This window comes from Melanaphis sacchari, unplaced genomic scaffold, assembly GCF_002803265.2.
Source record: "Melanaphis sacchari strain LSU unplaced genomic scaffold, SCAv2.0 Contig105_pilon_pilon, whole genome shotgun sequence".
Lineage (NCBI taxonomy): Eukaryota > Metazoa > Arthropoda > Insecta > Hemiptera > Aphididae > Melanaphis > Melanaphis sacchari.
Window position 1 is genome coordinate 807,108 of NW_020270395.1, and position 12,777 is coordinate 819,884.

Here is a 12,777-nt window from a genome sequence, read left to right on the forward strand (position 1 = left end):
GATAAAAATAAAATAAAATTGTTTTTTATAATTTAGTAAATTAGAAATACATAGGTAGTCATTTTTTATGTAATTAACATAGGTACTAATTAAAAAAAATAGATTAACTTTTTTTAAACTGAGTTAAGTTAGTATATTTTTTCTATATTAAATATTAATTTATCGAGTTAAATTTATAATTTGTTAACGATTAACTTCTAACTTAAATCGATCTTGTGTTCTTTTAACTTAACTAAACTTGAGTTAAATATTTTCATTAACTTGCTCACCTTTGCTTAAAATGTATTTCAAATACTTTTAGAAAGTTTTTGAATAGGTATTAGTGTATTACCTAAATACACTGGCCAAAATAGTTTCGTTAAATATTTTAAAACAATTTCAAGACATTCTTTATGAGGGTATTCTTGTGTAAAGTTTTATTTTTTTTACGTGATTTAGAAAACATTCTAATAAAAGGAATTAGTCATTAAGTTACAAAACGCCTTTAAGATTCTATTGTAAAAAAAATTAAGCGAACTTATTGCTTACAGTAATTCTTTAACATTTTTTAATAGTTTCAAAAAAATTCTTTTGTTTTGATTTTTTTTATTCATATGAAAGTTTGAAACTATTGCATATGTTTATATGAATTTTTTAAGCTAATTTCATTCAAAAATCATAGGACTACACACCATGTTATAGAAAAACCAATAGCTATCCGCTTCACTTAGAATTTTAAATATATGAACAGAATTATAATAATAATATTATGACTAATTTTGGCATACGTCCAAAAAACATGATAACCGTTAGGTATCCGAGAATCGAGATAGACACTGAAAATATACGAATTTACCCGAAAAATATATAATTATACCATATATAGATGAAGGTGCTATTAGACATTTCCGTGCATTAATACTTAAAATAATACATAATTATTTAATTTTTCATTTGCAGACAAAAACTGCGTTGATATATGACGCGGTAAACTTTTTCGCAACGTCGCTCCATGGTTTAGTGGCAACACAAACTATGGGGCCAACAAGAATTGCTTGCGACGACATAAAACCGTGGGTACACGGATACAGTCTAATCAATTATATGCGAGTGGTGAGATAAAATTGTATTGTTTTATTGGAATATACTTTCCTGGAGTTTCAGTGTTTACTATTATACATTGACATTGTGGTTAACGATCTGCAGATGGAGTTGAACGGATTGACTGGAAAAATGAGATTTGACGCAGAAACAGGCAACAGAAATTACTTCAAAGTGGACGTGGTCCGAGTGCAAGAGAGTAAAAAACATCGTTTGGGGTCTTGGGATCCGATTGAGGGAATGACGCTGACAAGATCGGCATCGGAAATGAACTCAGAATTCGCCCAGTCGATTTCGAACAAGACGTTTATTGTCGTCGGTAAATTAGTGAGTATATATAATATTATTATCTCACGGTACGTCAAGAAAAACGTATAACGTGTACACTATGTTAATATACGGAGAGAGGTTTAATAAACGTAAGGCGCTCATCATTACAGAAACACTATAACGTTTTTAAAAATATTTCTTTTACATATTATAATCTTAACATTTTTTAATGTTATTATTTTTATTCTTTTAAATTATAATAAACATTTTTAATTTCATATTCCTAAGCAAAATATTATTTGGAATATTTATTACTAGTTAATATTTTAGACAAATAGTCTATTAGTTATAATTTATAACTTAACTTATTAGTATTTAAATCTTAGATGAACGGAGAAGTAGTTGATCAATATTTTATGGTGTACCATTGTATTCAATTGCACTCTGTTAATTCATAACTTTACATAGGTAAGTACTTAACTCTTAATCTTCTTAAAAAAAATTCGATTTTTAACCATACATTAAGTATTATGCTGTGGAAAAGATATTAAAAATTTATGTTGTTACTAACAAATATAAGACATTTAAAAAATAATAATAAAATATAGAAAATATTTTATGAGGACTTAAATTTATGTTAATGAAATATTTTTAAAAACATTAGTGGTTTTTGAAACAATAAATGTCTTATATTAAATGGATCATTCTGTTCGTATCAGTGGCGTTAGCGAAAGAGATAAACGGATGATTAATTTTTTTTAAAGGTGACAAGCAGGTGACTGTATTTATAATTTAGTATATTAACTAGTGTTTTATTATTTAGTATGACGTTATTGTTAATAATATAGTCAATGATTTTATCGGGATTTGGGTTGGTGGAATATAAAACATAATTTTAAGTTCACAACGCTTATTACATAATAACATGGTCGAAAATTCAGAACCAAAAAATAACTCATTAAATAAAAACAGGTTCAACCATATCTGATGAGATGCAATAGCACAGAAAAGGGATTGGACAAAGATGAAGAGTGTTTTGAAGGTTTCGCGTATGACTTGGTCGAGGAAATGGCCAAATACAATGGATTTAAATTCAAATTTACCACAAATCAGGATTACGGAGCCATGCAAAAGACCGGCAAGTGGAACGGTATAATTGGAGAGCTGCAGTCCATGGTGAGCTATATAAACATAATACAATTATTTGATAATATATCTAATATCTGTGATGGGCGATTACGTTATATATAAAATATAGTCGACATATTATAATAATAAGTATAACTCTATGCCTAGTTATACTTTGACCCGCACTCGACAATACTTACTACCGATCGTGTATAAATTTTCCTTAAAAAAAGTTACAAAACTATTCATATAGAATGATTTTTTAAACAAGAGACATTCGATTATTATCTCGGTAAATTGTTATTTCTAAAAAAGAAAAGAAAAATATTTTAGTTTAAAATTTTCAAAATTATTTATATTATCTATATCATATTTCAAAGCAAATATGAAAAATATTTTTATTTTTTTTTTATGAAAAACACAAAAACCGTTCTATCGGCAACTTAAGTACCTTCTGTTCGAGGATTTATGTGCGATTATCGTCACGCTCGTCTAAACACGTATACCGCACATGACGAGGACCTGTACGACTTATACGTAATGACTGATGAGTGATGACTATAAGGTGTACTCCTACATACTATGCGATACGCGCGAATGACTATTTGATTTTTCACTTTTTCGTTGGTCGTGTGGGACACTGCAGCGAGCGGATCTAGCGATATGTGACCTTACGATCACTTTCGACCGGCGGAGCGCGGTGGACTTCACAACGCCATTCATGACGTTGGGCATAAGCATACTGTACGCGAAACCGGAAAAGAAGAAACCACAACTATTTTGGTTCCTGAACCCACTGTCGTTCAGCGTCTGGATGTACACAGCGACCGCGTACCTAGGCGTGTCTTTATTCTTGTTTATGTTGGCCAGGTAAGTGAGGAGCAAAAAAAAATCGTGTTTATTTAAACAGTTTGCAGACAGAAACCGCGCCGCTGGCCTTAACGCATCATAACGGTCATAGTCCGCCATCGGGTAACCCATTTACCACTGACGTGTATCGCGACACAGTGTGTATAAACCATCTATATATATATATTCTTATATATACATATATGATGTATTATGTATATAATTTAATGTAATAATGTGATTATTTTATGCCGAATCTAAAAATAATACCTATAATCGTATATTCATAGGCGAAAATTGTTTAATATTTCTTCCGTGGGAAGGGTAGGAGATCTTGCGTTCAATCCTCGGTTGCAATAAAGCTTAAGAATGATTTTACCACGAAGAATAAAGCACACAATCTTTATGCATTAGATAACCATTTGTAAGATGACCATTTGTTTCAAAATGTGTATATTTAATATGTCTATAGTGCCATGTGCACCACACGTAAAGATTTTAATTTTTTAAATAACTAAAATATTAACAGAACTATCAGTAAACGCATACATATATAATATGTCATAGGCCATATGGATAATTAATTTTTTTGCGAAAAGACTATGCTCTTTGCATTGCGGTAGCCTGTTTGCGAACAACGTATTATTTTTCAAAAAAACCAACAAATAGTCAAATAGTCATTACCATAAAATTATTGTAATTTTTAAAAGGTCTAACTGCTGTTAGTCTGTATGCAATGAGCCTAAAAAACAGCAGGCTGTTTGGAAAAATAATAAGTAGTCCGCAAACGGGCTACCCTATTGGCTATTGCAAAGAGCCTAGTCTTTTCGCAAAAAAACTAATTATTCGTATAGCTTACGACATGTATTTGTTATTAATACCACTTATTATAACTTATAATAACTATTTAAATAAAAAAACCCTTATTCAAAATACCTACGTAAATCACTAGCTGATGTACGCTAGCTGTCTTATAAATTGTAGTAAACAGTCCAATAATAAGAAACTTATATCAGTTATATATATCATATACAGAAAAACTCATGAATTTGGACCTCGCTATAGCCCAAATATCAGGTTAATCCGGTTAATCAAAAATAAAATTTATCCAAAGTAAATTCGTAAGTTAAAACATTAAGCTGACAATTAAGTGTTATAAAACTGAAAAATAATTTTTTTATTAAAAAAAATCAGTTTTAATAGTTTTACCCATTTAAGATTATTTTAAAGAAATTTTAAAATTCATTCCATTTGATCTGGACTGGATTCTTGTCCTATTAAATAAATTAATAAATACAATTATTAAATTATATGGTATGAAGTTTTGAAATTTTAGCGACTTTACAAACAGTAGTTTTAGAAGTTATAAATGCGATCACCTACTTTTAACAGAGATGGCTGAAAAGCATTAGGACCACTTAGAAAAAAAATCAAATTAAAAAATTGCTACTTTTATGAACCAAAATATACAGGAATAATAATTAATGTCATTTCTATAAACTTTTTAATTTGTTTTCTCTTAAAATTACTTTTGTAAAATAATCGTGTAACTATGGCTATATCTTGAAATTCGCAGTTCCTATACTCCTAATACCTTCCATATCAAACCCTCCCCACATTTGGGGTTATCAAAACCTCGCCCGATTTTCGCCTATGAATATAATATTAAATAAATATTGTTATTATTATTTCGCTTAATAGTCATCGATTTAGGCGGGTTGAATTGAGTTTTTTTCCATAACATCGTCGAACAACAATAGTATTTTCTGTAGACGACTAACATCCCGTGTAAATATACTATTAAATCTAAACATATTTACAATTCGTCCGTGTTGTTATATTATTTTATATATATATATAAAGCATTAAATCTAAAACAATAAACAATAACATATAGGTAATAAGCGAGGCCTAGGCAAATGTATATATTAGTACCTAGTACCTACATGTCCTACATACATATTATTATGACCACGGGAAACGCCGTGGACTACTATATATTTTAGGTATATTGGTATATATTAGGGGCGTATGGGTAGGTACCTACCGCAGTTGGCCCAGACCGTTGTGGAACTGTTTTCAGAATGACACCGTTCGAATGGGAACTCCCGCACCCGATCAAGCCTGGAGACAACACCATGGAGAATTCGATGACGCTGCTCAACTGTCTGTGGTTTTCTATCGGTTCCGTACTGTGTGCCGGATGCGAAATTCTACCCAAGTGAGCGCAAACCTATATTTGCCGATGGTTGCACGCGTGATATATACTGCAACTGCACTATGCCACTAAAATATACATAATTATTAATAATATACATATCGTGTTTTACGACCTGTTTAACATACGTATTATACCTTGAATAATACATTATACCTATACAGAGTGGCAGATCGTGATTTTTTTCAATTTCTGCAGTAAAGTTATTTAATAGAACCTACTATGCCACTCTATACAGCTACATATTGTGTGACTTTCATATTTATATACATATTTATGTATAATGTGTTAATTAATTAGAAAGTCATAGTAACCCATTTTTAAAAAATCAAAAATATTTGAGACTTTTTTTTTTGATAAATCATGATTAAAGATTGCCCACAGACTCATGTAATAAATATTACATACAATTCCACACTACATTACGAATTAATAGGTTACTGACTTTCCAATCACCTAATTAACATAATAGTATATACTGTATGACTTATATGCCTAAATAATTGTGCAGTTTGCATTGCTTGTCAGTTTGTGTGTGTAGTTTTATGGTTTGAGTGCGCTACGAGTTTTCATTGTCATAATCAGCCGCTGCTATATCAGTGGCATATTAATTATTAAATTTTCCTCAATAATAGCAGAATATATAATATAATACATATGTCAACATTTCTCAGAAAAAACCTTAAAAGCAAAATTGTTTAAAAAAATAAAATTTTATTCTTAAAAGAATAAACTTAAAGGGTTGAGTTTAATTTAAAAAAAAAATGTTGTGTCAAATTATATTATTATAACTATATAATTATTTTAAAATTTTAATCTCCTGTTTTTTTTTACAAGCTCCTCAGTTATATCATCTGGTATTAAGATTTCATTTCGATGAATATTAAGCATCGCAAGTCCATTTAGTCTGTCTTCTGATACAGTATTTCTGAGATATGTTTTAAGATTTCTTAATGATGAGAAACTTCTCTCAGATGTACATGTCGTAACCGGTAATATACATAATATTTTTATTAACCTGCATATATTTGGGAACAAGTCTTCATCACAAAATTGTAGAAATTGTATTACAGTTTTTGGCTTTTGATCTTTTTCAGTTTTTTTTAAGACATTTTTCCACATCTTAATTTCTGCTATTACAATATCAGGTTCACTTAAATTATCTGAATCTTTTCTAAAAATCTTTCAATTGTAAAATGTCGTTGTTATTATTGTCCAATTCATTTTTAAATAACATTTTAAAACCTTTTAAAACCAATTTGTGTTCAATAAAACGACTATTTATTTGATCTGTAAAGTATTCCAAATATGGTGTAAATATTGATATTTTGAAGTATTCTTCTGGAGATTTACTAATTATGTTACAGCAATTGATTTATCTAATCAGTTCGTGGTATCTGCTCAGAATAAGACAATTGCAGTCGTACCTGATTGTTGGTATAAATTAAACACGGTTTGTACATTATAATATATTATAATCTATAAACTTTGTATATTGAAAATAATGGGAAATTAAAATACACTGTAAACCATCTCTTATTATACTATTTACTATTAATTGTGTAAATGTAGAAATTTCAATGGGGGTCCGGACCCGAACCCCCCGTCCCCCTTAGGTACGCCCTGCATTCCTGCATATGCATGTTTGAAAATAATTACTTTTTAATTTAAATTTTTCATAAACGAGTGTAGTAGTATTAAATCCTTTACTCAATTAAAAAAAAATACCCCCGAATAAAATGATATTATACGTCGGCGTAATAACATAACGAAATTAGATAAATTATGCACATAATTATTATTATTCTGTCTGCTGTGTAACCCACCACTCACTATAAATATATGCCACTGACCGAGCTATACACATTATTAATGCGCTACTTGTATTCGTAGTTATTATTCGTTTAGAATCAATACGCATGACAATATACATACATATATGATATACATTATACATATTGTACAATAACGCGTGCCCTAAACCTATCATAATGATAATATGTAATACTTGCGTTTAATATTATACAATAATTATACCTAATATTACGGCGACTATGGTCTGTATGATACGACGCTGAGGCTGCAACAGCAGCGTGTGCTCGCAAACGAAAACCAGCGGCACAACCGTTTGAATGTTATCTATCCCCGTTGCTTGTTTGCAGAATCACACCCAACGAATGGCACGATCCACAGCCGTGGAAAGACGGTAACAACGAGCTTGAGACTAGGCTTAATGTGGCTAATTTGATATGGTTCAGTTGCGGCACCATGTTGCAACAGGGTTCCGATATATCACCTCAGTAAGGCAACAACACGCGAACCTAGCACGGTGGTTTTATGTACATATATACCGACGGTAGATTCTTATTATGTCGAACTAAATTAAAATCCACTTGAAACTTACTGCCTTCACGACGAGACTTGATGATATCTCGGAATTTTTCTGTTCCCTTTGAGATTCGACATGACAAGAGTTTACTGTATTTATATTATATATTCTTAATTAGTATATTAGTTTATATTTTTTAACAAAAAAAAATTTTCATGAACCAAACGGCTCTTAATGACGGCGTACATAAACTGTACACAAATTATAATGCGTTTTTGAATTACCATTTTTTTTTTTTTTTTTTGTTTATGTTTAAGAGCATAATTAAATGCTATTCATGTATTTTACTACAATTATCAGTAAGTACCTATTTATCCTTAAAAATTAAAACAAAATTTAAAAATCTTTTATGTTTCAATACATATCACGTGGTTTGTACGATTACCTCGAGTATAATATAATAATATACTTTATAGCGACTTGAATAGGAGATACAAGCTTATACCTATACGGTTTGACCCTTTCTTCGGCCTAAGCCTGAAAAAACCATGTTCGGCTATTAAAATTTTTTTTAAAAAATAAGCCCAATCGTTTTAAAATTATGTGCTAAACAAAAAGCATTTCATTTTTATACATTATAATATACGATATATATCGTATTGATATGTATTATAATCTTCGGTATTTGACTTAGTCTATAACTATTTTACTTAGGTGATTAATTTTTATTCAATACTTGTATGATTGCTTTATAAATTATTGTGACGCAAAAGCGTGTCAAACTATCGTCTTTTAACATTTAACATTTTAACCTGCACAGTCCGCGTGGAATTCATCTTAATAATAAGTTTAGAAAATTCCAAAAGTCTTACAACTAAAGGCCTACTGTTATTATATTAAAAGACTTATAATAATAATATATCATACATTTGTATTCTAATATTTTCTAATATCATAACGATTTTCATTTCATTAAATCTTTTTAAAACATGTACCTATACATTAGAGTGAAGAAAGTTAATTATAATACTTAATGTTGACTAAATGTTTGTGAATTACCTACATGTGCTTCATCGTAATCGCATCACATCATTCATACACCCATATACCTACTTTAATATTTTATGTCAGTGCAATGTCGCTGTTTCTCTGCAGCAATAACAATATTGTCGTTTGTATTATATACGATAATATTTTTTTTTAATTACCTAATACTGTAGTAAAAACAATATAATACCATAAAATGTTTCATAACCACTGTGCTGTGTACGTATATAGGGCAGTGTCCACGCGTTTAGTGGCAGGGATGTGGTGGTTTTTCGCGCTGATCATGACCTCGTCGTATACCGCCAACCTGACAGCGTCTATTACCAGCGGACGTATGGAAACACCTATCAAGAATGTCGATGACTTGTCAAAAGAATCGAACATCCAGTACGGCTGTTACGAAGAAGGATCGACGGCTAGTTTTTTTCAGGTCTGCCGCAGTGCTCTATAATACGCCCTCTACGCCACATAAATCCGTTGTCATGTGTTATAGTTATTATTATTTATTTTACAACTGACAACGACTATGTATAATAATATATTATATGATTATCACGTCTAGAACGATAATAATAATACCTATAGGTATACACAATAATAAATCAGCTGTATAAATATTGTACAGAGATCGAACTTGAGTTTGTACCAGAGGATGTGGAGCGTGATGGAAGCGTCTAACCCGACCGTGTTCACGAAGAGCAATCAGGAGGGCGTAGACCGGGTGCTTAAAGGCAAAGGCCGGTATGCGTTTCTCATGGAATCATCGAGCATCGAGTATCAGACAGAACGCAACTGTAACCTGATGGAGATCGGCAACACGCTCGACTCCAAAGGATACGGCATAGCAATGCCGATGAGTGAGTAGTATATATAGCCTTTAAAATAATATTGTAGGCTACTGCCTACTGGTATTCAACGTGTGTGTATTTTGTTTTGAAATGACACTGTCGGCATCCGTCGCTATCAATCATCTACTTCCTCCTCTTCACCCACCGTCACGGGGCTATTGTAATAAAATATCACTTTCTATGTACAGTTAATATTACTTAGTCATTCACTTTCATTCCGATAAATTAATTTGTCTATTGTCTAGCTAACGTATAATCGAAATTCAAAATTATTATCATTGCATCTCATATAGTAGCTCTTCCGTACTCGCTCATGTGGCAATCGTTGTAAATAAACATAGGACAGTGTATCGTATATATACACTTTTATTCACGTTTAATTTTTAGCAGCTGCACTATGCGTCCCTTATAAGGTCTTTTAAAACCTTAACACATATACACCTATCTATACGCCTATTACGGACTACCCGATGGAAGCTAAAGTATAGTTCATATTTTAAAATATCGTAATAGATAGGTATTTGAATAACCCTTACGTGAATCTTAATACTTATCTATCGTTTTTCATTATATATCTAACGGCCAATGCATTAAATAAGTATTTTTGGAAACTCTCACAAAAATCGGTTCATTAGTTTCGAAGCCTTTCTTGAACAGACAGACAGCAGATAACCAAAAATTATATTTCTAATTTGTACACGTTTGGGCAATATTACATTTAAAAACCACGTCGTACAATACTTTGCATTAATGATAATGTGCAAGATAAATAAAATAAAAATAACAATAGTAAAATTGTAAATAATTGCAAAAGAATTAATTAAGTATTCCAAAGCTGTGCATCAAACGATGTTGATGTAATATATTTCATTATAGATATAACATATAAGCATAGGTACGATAATTAGATTAAATTAATTTAAAAAAACAATATTATGATGTATATTATATAGTATTAATGTATTATAATATTATAATATAATATACCCATTCATCTATAACATAGGTAATCCGTTATTTTTCTTTTAAGATTCACCGTACCGTACACTGATTAGTGAATCGGTGTTGAGATTACAAGAGTCCGGATTCATGCGAGAACTAAAAGACAAATGGTGGAAAGTTCAAGGAGGCAATAAATGCGAGGTGAGTATCTAGAGCGGACGACGAATACTAACAAACCATATTATTGTATCGTCTCTATTTAATTTTTCTTTCCATAAAGGAAGAAGACGAAAGCGACGAACTTGGTTTTACGAAAATCGGTGGCGTTTTTGTGGTACTGGTTCTCGGGTGTTTAATTGCGTTTATGTTTTCCATATTGGAGTTTTTATGGAACATCCGGAAAGTGGCCATCGAAGAAGAGGTAATACAAGACCACATTTATAGGTACCTCTATATGGCGATCTTTGTACATAATATTGTTTAGGTTTTTCTACGAAAGCATTATGTACCAACTCATTTATAGTATTTTATAAACTGACTTTTAGTTACACAAAAAAAAAAAATAGACATTTTAGGGAATCAGACTTCGCTCTACGTATACACCTATAGAAACAGTAGTAATTATTCATAGCTCATCAGGCATTTAAATTTATATATTTTTAATTTATATGACCTACTCCAAAAATAAGCTCAGACATTTTGTTTGACAGTAAAATCTGAGTTCAGAGTTTTGACCGATAGCCAAACACCAACGCGATATTCATTGGTACCTCGTCTGCCCTGACCGGATCCGAGTGAAGGTTTAATTTATATTTTTGATCTCGTTTCAGATAACACCCAAAGAAGCGTTGATTTTAGAATGGAAATTCGCAATGAAGTGTGATGGAGGAGTCAAACCTCTAAGACGGCGGCATCATATCAATGCCGATACGAACTCTGACACGAGCTGAAGAGATGACTACGGATGACATATTTAAGTAGGTATAAACTTGTTGCTTAACTATTTTTTCCCCATCCCATCGGTGAAAAAAAAATACGAATTTCAATTGAACAATATTCAATACAGATTACAGGAAAACGATTAACACATAATCTGGGCTTAAAGTGGAGAAAATTTTCAGGGAGCAATAATGTCTCACTATAGTTTTAAGCGTTAGATATATAATCTTAGATATATCTAATAAATATAGGTACCTATCTAATGTATAAACAGTGATAACATACTCATTCCATTTTTAACCCTGAATAATATCCAAATTACAAACAATACTCTTTTAAGAATAACTAATATTTTACACAACTTAAACATTTTATTTTTCTGATAATATTAAGTTGTAAATAGTGGTTCCTTCAAAAAAACTAAAGAAATCAGCCAGACAAAAAATATATAATCGTAAGAATATAGTGTTTTTTGTGCTTTAAATTGTATAAAAAACAATTCAAATTCTAGGTATGATGGGATGAACATGATTGATAAATCACACATTCACACTTGACCTATGTTTATGTATATATAATATATATATTAAACGTATAAGCTCAATTAAATAATATAATTATGTTATAGGTTAGGTTATCGACAACCCACCGGAAACCTATTAATCTCAGTATTCAGTTGGTATCTATAGCCATTGCAATAACTAATAAAATCAATTATATTTTTTACACATTTATTAGATGGTCCATAATTTGTATTAAATACATTTGATAAAAATAAAGTAACAATTGATATAAAAAAAAAAAAACCAAGATTTAATCTCAACGGAATTCTGAATTATATTGACTAATATTAGGTTATAATTGGAGCTTTCCGAATAGTTTGTTGAAGGGACGCATTAGAGGTAGGAGGACTAAGTCCCTTGCGTCCCCCCCATTTTAACCCTTGTATATAATAAACCTAAATAAAATCGACGAGAAAAATCATAGTACGGCGCAGAAAATGAATATTAAATTAAAAATCGCATGAGAAAAATATTTGGTACATTATCTATGACGTATATTATGAATCCTAAATTTTTTGTTTCAATAATAACAAATGGAATAAGTAGATTCCACACTATTAATTA

General features: G+C 30.7%; 1 protein-coding gene across 1 annotated transcript in view; it reads left to right on the forward strand.

Annotated features, from left to right (window-relative positions):
- Positions 1–12,777, forward strand: part of LOC112602809 — a 28,115-nt gene that overhangs the window by 14,410 nt on the left and 928 nt on the right. Inside the window, exons 23-32 of the mRNA XM_025351136.1 lie at positions 940–1,092; positions 1,186–1,407; positions 2,323–2,526; positions 3,125–3,348; positions 7,708–7,845; positions 9,153–9,351; positions 9,547–9,778; positions 10,800–10,912; positions 10,992–11,132; positions 11,542–11,688. Coding sequence (XP_025206921.1) covers positions 940–1,092; positions 1,186–1,407; positions 2,323–2,526; positions 3,125–3,348; positions 7,708–7,845; positions 9,153–9,351; positions 9,547–9,778; positions 10,800–10,912; positions 10,992–11,132; positions 11,542–11,661 — 1,746 coding nt within the window. The 3' untranslated portion in view covers positions 11,662–11,688. The remainder of the gene's footprint in view (positions 1–939; positions 1,093–1,185; positions 1,408–2,322; positions 2,527–3,124; positions 3,349–7,707; positions 7,846–9,152; positions 9,352–9,546; positions 9,779–10,799; positions 10,913–10,991; positions 11,133–11,541; positions 11,689–12,777) is intronic.